A 19,189-nucleotide genomic window follows, 5' to 3' on the forward strand; every position below is an offset into this window, starting at 1 on the left:
ATAGTAGAACCAGAGGAGTTCTAAATATGAGAGTTCTGGATATGTTTAAAGCCTGCTTGTGTGGTATGGAGTGTATAGTTTCCCACATATGGAAAATTTAAGTGCATGTTGGCAAGAGCTAAGGCTTGAGGATCCTGGAATATGCATTGAGGTACTGCTGAAGTTTTACCATCTAAAACCATGCAGCTAACCATTGAAGAGTACTGGTCCTTACTTGTCTAGCAGGGACCAATTTGGTTTACGAGATTATCAGGAGTTGAGTGGGAAGAATTCCAGTCCTCTGTGACTAATGAGCTCATCCTCCAATGAGCCAGGTTGGATGGTTTATTGTGAGCAGTGTCCTGGAGTGGTGCTAACCTGCCAAGTAATGGCAGATATACATCTTCCTACCTTGGATTCCAACCCAAACAACAACCCCACTCTGTTGAGCTCAGAAATCCTATATAAAACGTGCTATACAAGCTGGTTGTTTTACTGGGATGCTGAGACTACCACAAACTAACAACTCCCTTCTGATCATTCATTGCTAGGGGTGGCATCTTGGAGCACACACAGATTGGTCAACCCAACAGCTTGACCATTAGATAGTTCATACAGTACAAACTATTACACATTTAGCACCTTTCATGTCGGAAGGATGTTTCAAAGGACTCATAATGTATTTGATGTCCACCTGAAGTGAAAGATGAATGGAAATTTGTATTGTGTTGGATTTGTGTCTTAATCCAAGTATGTCTTCTGGGCTTGTGGCTTGTTTGAAATTTACACAAAATTAAAGAAGTAATTACAGCTTGATGCTGTAGTAACTTAAATGACCAAAGACAAAGCTGTGTCAATGCAAAATCTTGCATATTGTTAATTGACACTGAAGAATCTGTAGAGTAGAAACAGTTTGTGCATCTGTTTTGTTCAATGCATATGGTTCTTTACTTAATACTCTAAGCTTCTGTTAACGCTTTACTTTGTAGAATATCATTTTGCAGTTTGGTGGAGTGATGATTCCAGTCAGATTAGTGATCTAGCAGTTTTAGCAGAAATCTGAGCATTGTGAATCAAAGTGCAGCCATGTAGCTTTGTGTATGTCTGTTATTTTCCCTCATTCTATTTTAAAGCAGCCTTCATTCTACGAGCAGTCCTAATCTTTTTTTGACATTATATTTTTACCATTAATAATATCGTGTACTGCAGCTCTTCATTGACCCTGTTGCTAAGCAAATTTTAAATGGCCATTTTAAAGTTTCATTTATGATATGCCTGTAAAGGATAATTGCATTCTAGCCATAAACACTAGAGTTTAAAGTTAGATTTTTTTTCTGTAATTATTTGGTACAGTAAATAAGGACTTTTGGTTTTTGTCAAACTTGGCACAGAATAAACTTTCTATATCACCTTCTCCCCATATTTATCCTGAGGTTTTAACACATTGCTCTAAACACTTGGATGCTAATTTATCGAGTGCCAGATCTGCACAGAGATTCAAACAAGCCATACTAACACCTGTTGCTCTTAGCTTTTCTTTCTGTGTTGACTTCTCATATGCCTCAGTCCAAACATTCCGGTGTGACTTTTCACACATTGTATGCAGACTGGATGGGAGTCACACTGGGCAAATAATGTTTTCCAGTGCAAGTTCAATTAAAAGATCACTGCAAGGCACCTAAGCTGACATTCACCAGGCTACACGATTCTACAAAAGTGAGGCAACGAAGAAACAGCATATACTTAACCTTGCACACTAAAAGTTGAATTCTCACATTTTTCTGGTCAGCAGTGCTGAAGACAACTTTGTTGCCTGTGTGACTAGGTTGAGTGTTCAGCCTTCCTGCAGCCAGATCAAGTGATGGGAGGTGCTGTTGGGGGCAGCAAGAAGCCGATTTACTTTGCTGATTCCAAAACAGCTGTCATATGGAGAAAAAGTGGTAATTTGTCTCATTTATTTGTAGCTACCAACTAGAAAAGCATAGCATTATATTTCCTCAAGTGCTGCATTTTCCTGGGTTTGGATCAGCTTGGCTGCATTGACATAAATCAAAACAGGAAAGGAGTCTTGAAATAAAACTGCTGAATATATTAATCACTGGGGTATTCTGAGATGAAGGAGCTGGATTGCTTTGATCAGAAATTTTCTCTGGAATTTCCTTCCATATAAGTCATTTATTAAAGGTCAACTTCTCCTTCCAGTTCCCATCCAAAGAGAGAAATTGTGCGATAGCTTAAAGAATTCGGTTTCACATTGGATTATCCATTTGGACTTAATTATTGAACATGTATTGCAAAATATTTGTTAGTCAATATGTACAAATGGATTGGTATCCACCATAGGCCAATTTCAATGTTTCTATGCTAAAACCAACCGTGACTGGCTGTATGATAAGCAGATTTAAAACGTGGATTTTAAATAATGCAAGTCATGGTTACAATATGGGCAGAATATATTCGTTTTGTGGGTTATGTAGAGTGACAGTTCTAGTACCATAGAGATAGGCTGATTACATCTTCCAAAAAGTCTCTGGAAACCGTGACCTCAATTGGATAATTCACTTTAATTGTTAGATCATAAATTAAGTTCATAGATAAAGCTGCACCTGGAATAGCATAGACCCTTTTTCATACCTTTCCTGTCTGAAGGTGGTGACTCATCACGGCAGCCTTCATTATCTCATTTAAGTGACCAATTTTCATGTATGAGTCTACCCTTAGCAGTAACCTCAAGTGGTTATTCAATTAATGTGGAGAGGAGGGGTTGATTTAGTTAAAAAATCGATATGTATATAAATGAATGAGTGTCAGATGGGGAGAACTTCCAACTGGGTCTAGATGGTTCTAGATTTAATTAAATAATAATCCTTGCGTTTAATATAGCGCCTTTCATGTCAGAAGGACATTGCAAAGAACTTCACAGAATTTATTGTAAGATTTACTATTTAAGTTCCAATATTTAAATCCCAATATTTAAATTTTCTTTTAAAACCCTTCAATTGATGACTAACTTACTAAGTTGAAACCAGTGCTTGTCAATAAGATATTTAAATTTCATCTTTTAAGAATGCAGTTAGAAACCAAATGGGGGATTTTAATCTTTTAAATTTCTCATACTAGTTAATAACCATGAACTTGAATATTTCAGATGAACATAGTCATGGAACAGGCTTCTGCATAATTATTTCATTTAAAACTAACTTTCTTTAACAATGGAAATGTATTTCTTGTCCTACAGTAAAGATAACTCTATGCTACTTATATTGAACAATATTAACCTTGTTCTTTGTATACTAACACTGGTATTGATCAAAGTTCTTATGTGACTTTATTCCCCACTCATTTCCTTTATGAGAATGGGCAGATTAGAAACTTGACATATGTGTCCAAATATTAAATATCTTCGGGGACAGGCAACTTTTAATGAACCCCTTGGGTTCAAGCTTCAGGTGCTACCATAAATCTTAAGTAATATGATACTACAGTACTGTTTTGTTCTATACAAGCATTATTACTCCATCCCACAATCCCTCTGCCTCGCCCTCTCCTCCCTTGCCTCCTTTGAGACCTGTCTCAAGACCCTCCTCTTCAACCGTGCCTTCGGTCACCCTCCCACCCCTACCCACCCCGCCCCCTCCTGATCCCAACCACCAGCTCGGGTGCGGATCCCTGACTGTCTAGCGCTTTGGGACGTCCTCCTGAAGTGAAAGGCGCTATACAAATGTAATTTGTTGTTGGTACTGTTACTAATATTAGCAGCCCCATGAAAATTGGGAACATCAAAGAAAAAAACATGATTGCCACCACCACTCTCCCCATCTAACCTTACACTTTTTTGTAACGATTTGTATTTGTCAGATCCCAAGTTAGTGGGGGGGGAATCAGTACTTCAGCCAGACAGTAGGGAATTTGAATCACACGAGTTTAAAAGAGGAGGTAGTTTTAAGTTAAAGCTATTTGGGTTTTAGCCTTTATCAAGCAACAACACCAGCATCACTCTTTAAGTACTTTGGGTGCAGTTTATTCTACCAGCCTCAAGAGTCTAAGGAAATGCTTTTAAGCTATCTTAACATCAAACAGATATCATTTAGTGTCTAGTGCCTCAAGTAACTTAGATTTCAAACCGAGGCCACCTCTTCCTAATATTATTTTCCAGAAATAGGAAAATAGTAGTTTGGGAATCGACCTACTTAAATTAGTTCAAATAGATAATTATTTGGGGAGGGCAAGTTTGCAGGGCTATGGGGAGAGAGCAGGGGAATGGGATTGATTTGGATAGCTCTTTTCAAAGAGCCGGCACAGACACAATGGGCCGAATGGCCTCCTTCTGTGCTGTATAATTCTACGAAATAAAGTAAAACTACAAGCAGTACTTCATTACTGTGCACTACTAAACGTATCTTATAATAGAATGCAAAAAGAATCATTGATTGTTGTGGCACTTTAATCATGTATGAGTAATCCAAGGTGAGCACAATCAAGTTTCAGTGTTCACTGTTGCAGTGTTCCACCCACCTCACAAAAGCTTATATTTGGAAGCTCAGTTGTAAAATTTGCATTGGACAGATGTTTACCAAACAATTTTGCTTGTTGCTAAGCAAGTAGGGAGGTGCCCTTTAAAGCTGTAACATCCTGTTTGAAAACCATGTCAATAAATTACATAATATTGTAGTCTGGTGGAAGGCTTTTTTATTAATGTTTATTACCATCACCAAAGTGTGAAACCAAACTACTTGTAAATAAACATTTAAAAATGTTCAGCGCTAGCAGTTGGAAGTGACAATTCCAATTCAGCTCTAGCAGTTGAAAGTGACATCCTTTTGATGCGACATAAAAGGTCCCATCTGCCTCTTCAGGTGAATATTAAATATCAAATGCCACTATTCTAAGTGAAGAGACTATCCTCTGATCTACAATCGCCCAGATTAAATTGAAACTTTGTGCTTTTTGTGGGACAATGCTCTGCACAAATTGGTTCCCATGTTTGCCTACAAAATACAGTTACTACACTTTACAGGATATTCTGTTGTACTTTGTGATTTCCTCCTGACATAATATCAAATTTAAGGATTTTTTAAATTGTTGTTCCATTTGGTGAGTAGAGGGAAAGAACAGGAAGAAAAGACTAGAGGTGCTACCTAAGAATAGGCAGCAACTCCATATTCCTGGCAGCTGGCCAAAGGCAATAAGTGTAAAATTTTGTCTGCAATACAGTAGTAACTTTCTTCTCTTTCCCCTTCCAACTTCCTCCCAACACAGGACACATCTTAACAGATATTTCAGAAGTGCACAAGAAGCTCAACCTAGATTTGGAAGAAAGTGTATGTATTCACAACATTTATGCTTATTTGTTTTTACATGTTATTGTTTGTGAAAGTTCATACTTTCTGCGTTTTAAGTAAAATTCAAGAAATCCTGATTGAAATTGCCACTTTTTAGACCCCTGTTAATCAGACCCATCTGACTAAAATCCTTTTTTTTATTTTTCTTCAAGTTTAAGAAGTTCCATAGAGAGATCATAGCTGAATTGGATCGAAAAACAGAACTGGATGTGAAATACATGAATGTAAGTATTTTATATTGTAACAATTGGTTGCAAGCAGATTTACTTTAGGATTAAACAAATCCCACCTCAGGGCTAAACTTTTCAATGTTTTCAAGTATACGCAAAATGTTTGGTCTTGTGCACTATAAAGGCTAAATATATTTTTGCCTTACAATCCCATCTAACTCGCAAATATTGGCCTGCCTGTTGACTGCCTCCAAATGATCGATGGCAATTTTACTCATAAAACACAAATGCCAATGGGCACAAGCACAGCAATGAAAGTGAGCACACACACTAATGGGACTGAGAAGGGTAAAACGGTGGGTAAGTTTCCTTGCTTCACACACACACACACAAGCCTCTGTTTACCTAGCAGCAAGTAGGAAGTTAGTCGATCGGCGAATCGTTTTCCTTGAGGTAATAATTCCCCCCCCCCCCCACAAAATAACAATCTGGTTAATACAGTTAGTCTATCCACGACTGTGTGTTAGACAGTGCTATGCGCAGTTGGCTGCCACATTTCGCTTACAAAATATATGGTTAATTCACTTTACACTGTATCCTGTGAAGCGTTTTGAGACGTCTCGAAGACATGATAAGGTGTATATCAAATGCAAGTATTATTATTAAAACTAGTGAAATAGGATTTGCAGGACTGATTTAACATGACATTAATTAAACATTTCAAAAACCTGCAACTGAAAGATCTTTGGAATAAATAGCTAACAGGGAACAGAAAGGACAGTAATAGATTTTCAAAATAGTTTACCAAAAGATAGCTGTACTTTTTGTTCCATAGAAAGATATCAGGCAGAAACCATTCAGAATTTCATTCTAAACCTGTACAATGCATGCAGCACTGATTGCTATCTGCCATGTCTGTTCTATTTATATCATGTGGGAGGAAGGTATGGCTCTATAGTGCTATGCTTTCTGTAGACTGAGCTGGACTCTGGCTGAGCATTTTTAACCAACTGAAGGGCCTTCTTGAAAGCACTATGGAAATCTGTAACATATTAATTCCTGTAGGCAGTAGATTAATGTTCCCTCTGGTCACCTCTGTAAATTTCCTCAAAGCCATCAACTAAGAAGGAGATGTTCCTGTGTGGGGTATTGATTACGGTCACCTGTACTTTCCAATAATGGTTGCCCATCTTTGGAAGCTTCACATGCATCCGTGTGTGCATTGATTGTGACGAGCATGCTTTATATGTGAAATGAAACTGTTAAATACTATGAATCTCAAATTTGTTGTTTTGTCATTTTTGTTTGCAGGCAACACTTAAGAAATACCAAACAGAACATAGAAGTAAGCAGGACTCTCTTGAAAAGTCTCAAGCAGAGCTAAAGAAACTAAGACGAAAAAGTCAAGGGACAAAAAATGCACATAAATATGAATACAAAGAACAGGAGGTAGGTATTTTTTCTATATAAAGAGTCACTTAATGGAAAAAAATCTATTTTCTGTATTTTCTGTTCATTGAGAGAGTACTCTATTCAGAACTTGGGAACATATTACAGTGCATCTCAAGTTTGAAATGAATAGCAAAGCAATAAGGTAAGTATCAATAGCTAGGTGATGCAGCGCTTTAACAGGTGAAATGCATGTGAAAAGATAAATGGGATGTTTGGAGGAATAACACAGAACAATTTATGCTTGGAAGCAAGAATAGAGTAATGTTCAGAAGATTGTGGTTATATTGATAAGTGAGGGAGAGTGTCACGATCAAAATATGATATAGAGCAAATGAGAATAGAATTTGAGCTCCAATATGAAGGCCCACATAGACTGTCAACACTTTTTGTTGAGGTTCACACATAAACACAGGAGTGCTACCAACTGAGCATTGTTTCAGTACAAATGGAAGGATAGATTTGGAAGCTAGTGTTTCCACAGTTCTTAAAGAAATAGTTTCCAGAAAGACTGCATTGAATATTTTTCACAGTTCTACTCAATCTTAACTCTGATTAAATAGAAATAGAATTTCATGTCAGCAATGCCTTAACAAGAGTTAAAAACTTAAAATTTGAAATGGCACTTGGGTGTAACCTTTAGGATTCCAGGAATGTGTTGAGAAAAACAAAATGGCTCTATTAGAATTTTAAACCAAAGCTGTTCCCCGGTTTGAATGATGTTTGCCTGTGGAAACCATGCATATTTTTTGCCTCGCTGTTCATTAAAAGTGGAGCAGAAGTATAATAGAGTCAAACTTTCAGGGGAGGAGTGAAAATTTTGTGAGAAAAAAATGCATTTTGAACTCCAATTAAATTTCAGTATGGGGGTGGGGGAGGAAGAAAGAAGGTGTCAGTCCCCTGGTAGGTGACACCAATTGGTTTTTGCAGTACACTGTATGTAAATGGAACATAGCCAAATTCAGTCATATTGCCTTTCTGAGGCCTGCAAGTATTTTTTTCACTTGCTTGACTCACTTGCTCCACAAGTACTGTAGTAAACTAGCAAGTCATGTAAAAGTAGACATACCATCTGCATCTATTGGGTATTCAAGAACAATGCTCTGTTTATTATAATTACAGCAGTGCATGCCAGTTACCTGCTAAATTCCATCACTATTTACAACTTTAAAAAGTTAGCTTTCTCATTTTAATCTTTTGAAAGTTTGATTTCAACGTCTGCCAAAGCATAGCGGAAACTTGGCAGACGACAGAGAGAAAGTTGCAATTTGTCTGGAAAACAACCAATCCAAGGTGAATTGTGGACATTCTCAGCATCTCTTTAATTAGCTGTATCAGTGTTTTCCTGTTATGTTTGTTCCACACTTTTGCTCCTTAATTGGATAAATGCAGGGCCATAAAATCCCCATAGATTATTAAAAAGGAAACTAAATCAAAATTTTCTTCCAATTTACGCTTTATAAATCGTCTTTTTTTAAAGAGTTTGATTCCCCCCTCTGTGAAAAACACCAAGGAGGGTAATTTCTCCACTCAATGATTTAATAATGGGTGGAAAATAACCCACCTGGTTGCCCACGAAGAAAGAAAGAATCACCTTTGTGATGACTGCTTATCATATCACATATTTGGGTAGTCATTATTAAATAAGGCTCAACAGTGCTCATGACAACTATGTGCAACAATAATTTGCACTTACATAGTGCCCTCCACGCAGGATAGCGTCTCAGAGAGATTAACAGTGGTGGAGCCTGACTCCAAGCCGGGGGGGGATAGGGGAGGTGGTCGTAAGCACGGTCGAAGCGGAAAATTTTCAGGCGGGTCTTGAAAGAGGGGAGAAAGGGAGCAAGGCAGAGGGATTTAGGTAGAGTGTTTCAGAGTTTTGGGGTGTCGTTGCTGAAAGCACGACCTCCGATGGTGGGGCAGAGGGTGTGAGTGACGAGCAGGAGACTGGTGCCAGTCGAGGGGAGACGGCAGGTGGTAGATCGATCCGTTCGGTGATGGGGAGCCAGTGGAGCCTAGCCAGAACTGGTGAGATGTGGGCAAATGTCGCGGAGGTACCAGATGTGGAGGAGGAAGGACAGCTGGGGGTCGAACCAGACGCCTAGGTTGCCTACTGGTTCCGTTTGAGGGAGAGTCCAGGGAAGTTGAGGAGTTTAGATCCGCAGAAGTGAAGACGTTGACGGGAGCCAAGGAGTATGGCTTCCATCTTGTCCATACTCAGCTGCAGGAAGTTTATACTCATCCAGGCCTTGATGTCTGCTGGACAAGTTGATAGAACAGGGAACCTGGAGTTGGTACTGGAAGAGGCAAAGTGGCATCCACATATTTGCTAACTCCATGTTACACCCTCAACAGGTGAAGGGTATACAGAAATGTCTGTCTGAAGTCTCCTTTGGAGAAACATGTTTTTTAAAAAAAAGTTAACCTTCTGATTTGCATAGACAATTATCTGTCTATATTCTCTTCTGGGTGTAACATGCATACTAAAAAGACATAGTATTTTTGTAACAGGGAAGAGCTTTATCTTAATTGTCCTTCGGTTTCTTTCCACAAATCCTAAGTTTAAAAATACAAATATAATTTAGTTCCCATGGATTAAAATCACTACAGGTTCATACTAAGTTAACAGAGAGTCTGGGACTGTTTCTATTTCAGTTTCAGTGACCTTGAGCACCTTGTTTTATTTGCGCAAACTTGTGCTTCATTGCTTCATCTTTTTAATGTGAACTTTAATCTTTTAGACTTTCTTTGCTGCTTCTTCATCAAGTCTCGACTACGGGAACTCCCTCCTCATCGACCTTCCTAACTCTTCCCTTCACAAGCTGCAGATCATCCAAAACTCTGCAGCTCGTGTACTCTCACGCACCAGGCTCCACGACCCAATCCTCCCCACCCTCACCCGACTCCACTGGCTCCCCATCCCCCAGAGGATCGAATTCAAGATCCTCGTCCTCACTTTCAAGGCCATCCATGGCCTTGCCCCCTCCTACCTCTCTGACCTGTTGACTCCTTACCAACCTGCCCGCTCTCTCCGTTCAGCGGGCTCTGGTCTGCTCCATGTCTCCGCCCGACCCGCCCTACCATCGGTGGCTGGGCTTTCAGCCTCTCTGCCCCCACACTCTGGAACTCCATCCCACAGTCCTTTCGCCTCGCTTCCTCCCTTGCTCCTTCAAGGCCGGTCTTAAATAGAACTCTGCCCAATTCCTGCCTTTACCCTTGTTTGTCATTTCTTTTAACGGTATTTTTAAATTGCTGATTACATTCTGCGATTTTAATTTTATATTCTATTAATTTGATTAATTTGTGAGCTTTATTTTGATAACATGCAGACTGTTTTTATAAAAGCTTTCAAGGAATACCATTTAAGAAATGCATTTGAAAGTGAAACTTTTTTTACCCAAACAATCTGTGTAGAAAACTGCCTAAGAACAAAATGAAATTAATGAATATTGAATGTTCAATATATTAATCCTATCCCTTGGAAATATTTGGGTTTTAAAATGGACAATATTGTATTTAGTTTTTCTTTCATTTCAGTTCATAGCAAACATCAGCTCAAGAGAACATGACATTCAGAAATTTATTAATGACGGCTGCAAAGAGGCTTTACTTGAAGAAAAGAGACGGTTCTGTTTCCTGGTAGAAAAACACTGCAACTTTTCCCAAGACATATGCAATTATCATGATAAGGTCTGTATAACCGAATAATTAAACTAGCTTGAGTGCAACAACAACAAAATTACATTTGTATAGCGCCTTTCACATCGGAAGGACGTTCCAAAGCACTGAACAATCAGTGTTTCAGACCCGAGCTGGGGATCGGGAAGTGTGAAGGGCAGGGGGAAGGAGGGTCTTGAGTCGGGTCTTGAAGGAGGCAAAGGAGGGGTCGAGGTAGAGGAACTGCAGGATGGAGTTCCAGAGGGTTGGGGCAGAGTGGCAGAAAGCCCACCTGCCAGTGGTAGAGTGGGCGATGCAGCGGACGTGAAGTGGAGGGAGCAGGCAGATTGGTAGGGGGTTAGAAGGTCGCAGAGGTAGGGAGAAGCAAGGCCATGGAGGGCTTTGAAGGTGACCAGAGCCTGGTGCGGGACAGGACATGGGCTGCAGAGTTCTGGATGATTTAATTAATGAAAGTACAGAATGTTTCAAAAAGATTTTTAGAAGTCGTTTTATTTATAAAATGGCAATACTCTATGAAATTGAAAATTGTTTCCATAAGTTGGGTGGGAGTGAGCTAAAATATCACCATTTAGTACTATCAGATTTCCAATTTCAAGCCCTCTTGGAAGCAATTATCAAGTGCAAACATTTAGATGTCTGCTATTCTTGGTGCTTTTGCTAGGCCACCCTTTTCAATTTCAATCTTGCCCTTTTCCAAGATCTGGCATCAGCTACTTATTAGTGTTTAGGACAAGCGCAAATTTAAATTAATTTCAGTTTCCATCTGCCTTATGATTCAGGTGGAGTTCAACCTTGCTACCGTTACAGTTTTAAATGAATCTTTCTCCTGATTATTTTGGTTTATTTTCTGCTTCCTAATCCAAAAAAATCTCATTCCCAATCCTCCAGTGCAAACCTGTGCACCCACTACAATTTTTTTTGTGAACAAGTAGTTGCGTTCATATGTGGTTCAAAGTATGGTATCTTACCCTAGCTTTTGTCTGTGGGTACATCATGGCTCTTGTGATTTAAAGCGTCATCTGTATCCTTCAACAGGATTACTCATCAGCTAGACCAATAGAAAAGTGCCAAAATGTTTGCCAAAAATTGCAGGGAGATCCAGATATTTTCCGGTTTGGCATTCAAGTTTTACTAGCGGTGTTTACAGTCTCTACAAAAAACAGTGAAGTTATGCAAAGCTTTATTGCCTTTTTTACTACTAGGGTTTTCCAAGCAGAAAAAACTGAGGTGATGATTGAAATTTGAGCAGTTGGGGTAATTACCATTAGGATCAGATGTCAAGGTTATCATTTTGCAGTGCTAGTCAATTACTTATTTTGTAATATTAACTGATGTCCTTAATTTATATCCTCAAGAATATATAGCTGGAAATAGAAAGCCTGAAGTTGTTGATTTATTTGCCATGTGACTATAGACTGGTTATTCAAATGATTGGTTCAATCATTTTTAATATAACATTTTACTTGCGCTAATCTCTATTTCTGCAGGCCAAAGGACTACTTAGTGCCAAACTGGTGAGCTGGCAAGAAAAATGCTTGGACTCTACCAAGACGCCAGAGTTTTTGATGGACGATACCTATAGCACTGCCTCTTACGTATTAAGAACTCCTCAGCCTTCTCCGTCAGTGGAAAGATACCAAATGGTAAGGGACTCAGCATAGAATGAATGATTTGGAAAATCATAGAATCGTACAGCACAAAAAGAGGCCATTCGTCCCATCGAGTTCGTGCCGGTTCTTTGAATAAAACAATTAATGTCAATCCCACTCCCCAACCCTTTCCCCATAATCCTGCAAACCTGTCCTCCTCAAATACCTGTCCACCGCGTTTTTAAAAGTAGTTATCAAATCGGCCTCGACTACCCTTTCGGGCAATGCGTTCCAGATTCGAACAACTTGCTGCGTGAAAAAAATTCTTCTCTCCTCCCCTCTGCTTTTAGATACTATTTTGAATCTGTGATCTCGAGTCACCGACACACCCACCAGTGGAAACAGTTTTTCCCTTTCTAACCTATCAAATCCCCTCATGATTTTGAAGACCTCTATTAGGTCTCCTCGTAATCTTCTCTGCTCCAATGAGAATAATCCCAGCCTCTCTTGCCTTTCCTCATAATTAAAGTCCCTCATTCCTGGTACCATCCTCGTAAATCTCCTCTGCACCCTTTCCAATGCCTTAACATCCTTCCTATAGTGTGGTGTCCAGAACTGGACGCAGTATTCTAACTGAGGCCTAACCAGTAGATTAATCATTACTTCCTGACTCTTGTACTCTATGCCCCTATTTATAAAGCCTAGTATCCCACATGTCCTTTTTACAGCTTTATCTGCCTGTCCTGCCACCGTTAAGGATCCGCAGGTCTCTCTGTTCTCCTCCAAGCTTCACTGCGAGGAGATGCTGGATTTCCTTGAATCCAAAATCAAGGGAATTCACTCCGCGGTCACTTCCCCTCCAACATCCACCCACCCCCCACTCCCTCCCTCCCACACTCCTACTCCTACCCATCCTCCCCTACACACTTTCGTACCCGTTTCCCCACCCTCTGTCACCAAACTCATCCTATCCCTGAAACCCACCACCTGCTCCCTTGACCCCATCCCCACTCCACTCCTTATCTCCCGGCTCCACCTCCTTGCCCCACATATCACAGACATCGTCAACCTGTCCCTTTCCTCTGGCTCTGTTCTCATTCCCTTAAAAACTGCCACCATCACTCCCACCTTGAAAAAACCCTCCCTTGATGCGTCGCAGCTATCAAGCTACCGGCCCATCTCCAACCTCCCCTTCCTGTCCAAGGTCCTGGAACGAGTTGTCGCCTCCCAGGTGCGCTCTTTCCTCTCCACCCATTCATTATTCGAACCCCTTCAGTCGGGTTTCCGTGCTCTCCATAGCACAGAAACTGCCCTGGTCAAGGTCACCAATGACATCCTGACCATCTGTGACCAGGGCTCCCTCTGCCTCCTCGTCCTCCTCGACCCATTGGCAGCATTCGATACGGTCAACCATGCTATCCTCCTCCACCGCTTGTCCTCCCACCTCAACCTTCGAGGCCCTGTCCTTGAGTGGTTTAGGTCGTACCTCTCCCACCGTCTTCACTTTGTTTCCACGAATGGCTTTTCCTCCAGCCCCCGCACTGTCTCGTGCGGTGTCCCTCAGGGCTCTGTCCTCGGTCCCCTCCTCTTCACCCTCTATATGCTCCCCCTTGGTGACATCATCCGCAGACATGGGGTTAACTTCCACATGTATGCGGATGACACCCAACTCTACCTTTCCTCCTCTACCCTCAACTCCACGACCACCGATGTCCTGACAGCTGCCTGTCCGACATCGAGTCCTGGACGAGAGACAACTTTCTTCAGCTCAACGTGCGTAAAACTGAGGCCCTCCTGATTGGCTCACGTCAGCGCCTCCGCACCTCAGGCGCTGACAGCATCAGCATCCAAGGCTGCACTCTCCACCTCTCAAAGCCAGTCAGGAACCTCGGGGTTCTGTTCGACCCTGAGCTGTCCTTTCTCCCTCATATCCGCGCCACAACTGGCACTGCCTTCCATCACCTCCGGAATATCGCCAGACTACGGCACACCTCACCCCTCACGCTGCTGAAACTCTGGTCCACACCTTTATCACCTCAAGGCTGGACTATGGGAACTCTCTCCTCGCCGGCCTTCCCGGCACCTCCCTCCACAAGCTGCAGGTCATTCAGAACTCTGCAGCTCGTGTACTGTCCCGCACCAGGCTTCGCGACCACATCACTCCCACCCTCGCTCGCCTCCACTGGCTCCCCATCCCCCAGAGGATCGAATTCAAGATCCTCATCCTCACCTACAAGGCCATTCACGGCCTTGCTCCCTCCTACCTCTCCGACCTACTATCCCCCTACCTACCTGCCCGTACCCTCCGTTCCTCTGGCTCCGGTCTGCTCCACATCCTCCGCCCCAACCGCCCTACCATCGGTGCCCGGGCCTTCAGCCTCTCAGCCCCCAGGCTCTGGAACTCTATCCCCCAGTGCCTTCGCTTCCTCCCTTTCCTCCTTCAAGGCCGGTCTCAAGACCTTTCTCTTTGACCGTGCCTTCAGCTCCCCTCTCAACTCTCTACCCCCTCCTCGATCCCTCCCTTCCCTCCCCTCACCCTGACCATTTCCCCCTGCTCGGGTCCTGACCCAACTGTACAGCGCCTTGGGACGTCCTCCCGACCTGAAAGGCGCTCTATAAATGGAATCTTGTTGTTGTTGTATTAATTGCCTCCCCTCATTCTTTCTACCAAAATGCATTACCTCACATTTCTCCACATTGAAACTCATCTGCCATGTGTCTGCCCATTCTGTCTATGTCTTCCTGCAGTTGGCTCCTATCCTTCTCACTGTTTACTACTCTACCTAACTTTGTGTCGTCCCCAAACTTGGAAATGCTACTTGCTATACCCAAGTCCAGATCATTTATGGATCTGGTTAAGAGCAGTGGTCCTAATACCGATCCCTGGGGGACACCACTGTACATTTCCCTCCAGTCAGAAAAGCAGCCATCCACCACAACTCTCTGCTTTCTGTCTCCCAGCCAGTTCTGGATCCATGCTGACACTGTCCCTTTTATACCATGGGCTTCTATCTTTCTTACAAGTCTTTCATGTGGAACTTTGTCAAATGCCTTTTGAAAGTCCATATAAACTACATCAACTGCACTACCTTCATCCACCCTCTCCATTACCTCATCGAAAAATTCTATTAGATTTGTTAGACAAGATCTGCCTTTAACAAATCCGTGTTGGCTGTTCCTAATAAACCCATATTCTTCGAAGTGAAGATTCATTCCCCAGAACTAGATCTAGCACTGCTTCCTTTCTTGTTGGGCTGGAAACGTACTGATCAAGAAAGTTGTCCTGTATGCATTTTAGGAATATTTCCCCCTCCTTGCCCTTTGCGCTGTTGTTTTGCCAGTCTATGTTGGGATAATTAAAGTCCCCCATTATCACGACTCTATTGGCCTTGCATCTGTCTAAGACCTGCTTGCAGATCTGCTCATCTATTTCCTTCCCACTATTTGGTGGTCTTTAGTATACCCCTACCAGCGTAACAGCTCCTTTTTTGTTCCTTAACTCTAACCAGATAGATTCCATTTTGGGGCCCTCCAGCACCTCGACCCTTTCCACGGCTATAACCGTATCTTTGACTAACATTGCCACACCCTCTCCTTTTTTTCCTTCCCTATTCCTCCTGAATACATTGTAGCCAGGAATATTCAGCTCAAAATGATCTTTGGGAAATAATTATTTGCTTGACCATAATGTTTCTGGGACTCGGTGAATAAGTGTTATTGAAAATACAGCTTTATTGATGTTTGGAGTGTTTTACCTGACCACAGTGATCCTTATTTTCAACCAGCCATGGAGCGCAGCTTTGATAGCATTCTTCTAGAATTCTGACAACGTGGATATTCTTCTGTGATCATGATCTCAGTATTTTGTGTTTTTCTGTGGTACAGTTGCTATCGTGACCAAAGCATTCCTCATTAATTTACAATGTACAGGAAATAGGATTCGCATTGTTTATCAATTGCTCGTTTTGTGATCATCCCAGTGTTCCAATAGAGTATTGGAGGAGGTAAAAGATATTTCTCCTTTTGGCAGCCAATGTTGATATTGGAGGCCAATGTTGATATTGGGAATGACAAATCAGGCATGTCCCAGGCCAGATGCAGAATAAAGTTCTCTACTAAAATAGTACCTCTTATTGCACTATACTACTCACAACAGTCACCTTTATATCCTGACTGAGGAAGTTTGCCAATTTTGTAAATTGGGTTTGAGATGGCCTTTATTTTTATGAACGAAAGGAAATAGCTTTCCCATCAGTCTGAACTGAAAAGCATACCCCAGAGTTGAAAGGACAGTGCTTCTTTCAATCTGTGCAGCAGGGAAGGAATGTTAGAAGGCAGTGTGATTTAAAGATTTGCTCTTGTCAGGAATTTCAAGCTTGTAATCCAGAACTCTATGCAAATAGAGCAGTCAGTGGAGGGCTTTCCTCATGGTAAGTAAAAGGCAATGACCTGACATGGACACTCAACAACGGTGACTTGACTTGTGCAAAACAGAAGGATGCAGTCTCAATTCAAGGTTCATGATAAGTTATAATAAATAATCCTTGCAATTGATATAGCACCTTTCATATTGGGCGGACATTTTGAAGCACTTCACAGGATTTTACTGTAAAGTGTAGTGGCTCTATCTTTGTAGACAAATGCAGCAGTCAGTTTATGCACAGCAATGCTCAAACATTTTATCTGGGGGATTGTTGGATAAGACACTGGGACAAACTCTTCTCTTTGGATCTTTACATTCATGTATCAAAAAGAGAAGAATTTTGAAAAGACAGATGGGGCCTCAGTTTGACATTCTAATCTGAAAGATAGCACCCCTGATAATGCAAGCCACCTTCATGTTGAGATAAAGTTGCTGACTTCTGGGTCATTAATTTGCCACTGACTTCACTTCTTTCACAAAGTGACGTTGGCATAGCATGCATGCTCCATACGTCGAAAGTGAAGTCTGGCGATCTCTCCATCTGGAAGGTGTCCATTTTTTAGCACAGGAAGTTGTGTGTATTGCGCTTCTGATTACAATGGGTTAGTAGATCAGCACTCTACCATAGTTTGCTATAACAAAGAATCCCCTATAGGTAAGCTTACATGGTGCTATTTTTCTGCCATTTGAAAAACTTGAACAACTAACCAGCTGAATTTGATAATAATAATAATAATCCTTGCATTTGATATAGCGCTTTTCACGTCGGGAGGACGTCCCAAAGCGCTTCACAGAACACACTGTAAAGTGAATTGACTGTATATTTGTGGGCGAACGCGGCAGCCAATTGCGCACAGCAATGTCCCACAAACAGTCGTAGTTTGAAAATGACCAATTTATTATTGTTTTTTGTTTTGGAGGGATTATTATTAGGCTCTGTGTGGAGTAAGGAAACTTGCCCAAGGTTTCGCCCTCTGCCTGATGTGAGGAAGGCCAAAATAAATGTTTGCAAATGAAGAGGCAGTTTATCCTCATACATAAAAAGGATGTAGCACTTTTTAAAACAGTGGTGATCAGGACACCTTAGGCTAAGTGAGTCTCTATCATTGTTGTCAAAATGTAAAAATAAAATAACTGGTTGTTAATTCTGCTGATCCACTCCCCTTTTCTGTGCTTCAGTGATTGCTGCTCAATTTCAAAAGCAGAGTGAAAGGAAGAACATACAAACCTTGCTTTATGTGGTACAAATGTGCCCAATAATCTGATAATTGAACTGATCCCGGTGTCTACCAAGACAAATATTAGCCCATGTTTAAGTAGCAGTTGTTATAAGATTGCACTACCCAGATTTCACTATTGAATATATAAGCAAATTAATAACACTGATATAATGTTTTCTTAGGGATATGATTCTTCAGCACAGAATACTTTGAAAATACCACCAGCTCCTCCAGGAAGAGTTCAGATAAGTCCCCTAGCAGATATGTTCAACCCATCAACTCATTACATAAGCAATATGGAGAAAACCCTTGATGCACCAGGTAAGAAAATTAATTGAACAAACGTGCACTAAATGTAAGAATTCTATATATTCCAAATGCATTTGCCTGATACCCAGCTGTGTTGTAACCAGTGGCAAACACAGAGACTTGATCAATCAATTCTATTTAAAATATTCAAAAGTTTCTTCAATCTTCTATACTAATAAAGACGAAGTGTCTGCCTGTGTGTCAGTATATCTGACACTCGCGCAATAACTGATTGACATAGAGACATAATTTATACCTCATCAGAAAGGTCTTGCAACTGGCAGTGCGTGGGCATATTTTTGGGGGATCTCCTATCCTTGATAAGCTATACTAGAAAATGCTTTAATTAAGCCCCAGAATATGAGCTGTGCATCGTATTCTGCAACTACATAACGACAGACGAAAGCACACACCTTTCAGAGAGATGCATCTTTCTGGAACAAATGTAAGGCACTTTTTTCTGGTTGTCATGGGAGCTAGAGTCCTCCCATGTGTGAATAGAGAGAGAAAGACTGAATAAGAGAGACTGGGAGAGAGAATATATTACAAAGTGTAGTGACTGTGTTTTGTAGGTGGGAGACAGAAACTGAGAGAGAGAGCGAGATTGAAACAGAGAGAGCGAGATTGAAACAGAGAGAGCGAGATTGAAACAGAGAGAGCGAGATTGAAACAGAGAGAGCGAGATTGAAACAGAGAGAGCGAGATTGAAACAGAGAGAGCGAGATTGAAACAGAGAGAGCGAGATTGAAACAGAGAGAGCGAGATTGAAACAGAGAGAGCGAGATTGAAACAGAGAGAGCGAGATTGAAACAGAGAGAGCGAGATTGAAACAGAGAGAGCGAGATTGAAACAGAGAGAGCGAGATTGAAACAGAGAGAGCGAGATTGAAACAGAGAGAGCGAGATTGAAACAGAGAGAGCGAGACGGAGACAGAAACTGAGAGAGAGACAGAAACTGAGAGAGAGGGAGGCAGAGAGATATTGGAAAGGAGTCCTCCCACGGGAGTCCTCCCAGCTGAGTATAGATAAAG

General features: G+C 41.4%; 1 protein-coding gene across 1 annotated transcript in view; it reads left to right on the forward strand.

The window, feature by feature from the left end:
• LOC103178693 (BAR/IMD domain containing adaptor protein 2 like 1) overlaps positions 1–19,189 on the forward strand; it is a 59,359-nt gene that overhangs the window by 14,360 nt on the left and 25,810 nt on the right. The window contains exons 4-9 of the mRNA XM_007893560.2: positions 5,239–5,300; positions 5,474–5,545; positions 6,803–6,940; positions 10,478–10,630; positions 12,106–12,261; positions 18,033–18,171. Coding sequence (XP_007891751.1) covers positions 5,239–5,300; positions 5,474–5,545; positions 6,803–6,940; positions 10,478–10,630; positions 12,106–12,261; positions 18,033–18,171 — 720 coding nt within the window. The remainder of the gene's footprint in view (positions 1–5,238; positions 5,301–5,473; positions 5,546–6,802; positions 6,941–10,477; positions 10,631–12,105; positions 12,262–18,032; positions 18,172–19,189) is intronic.

The sequence above is a fragment of the Callorhinchus milii genome, unplaced genomic scaffold (genome assembly GCF_018977255.1).
Source record: "Callorhinchus milii isolate IMCB2004 unplaced genomic scaffold, IMCB_Cmil_1.0 Scaffold16, whole genome shotgun sequence".
Taxonomy (NCBI): domain Eukaryota; kingdom Metazoa; phylum Chordata; class Chondrichthyes; order Chimaeriformes; family Callorhinchidae; genus Callorhinchus; species Callorhinchus milii.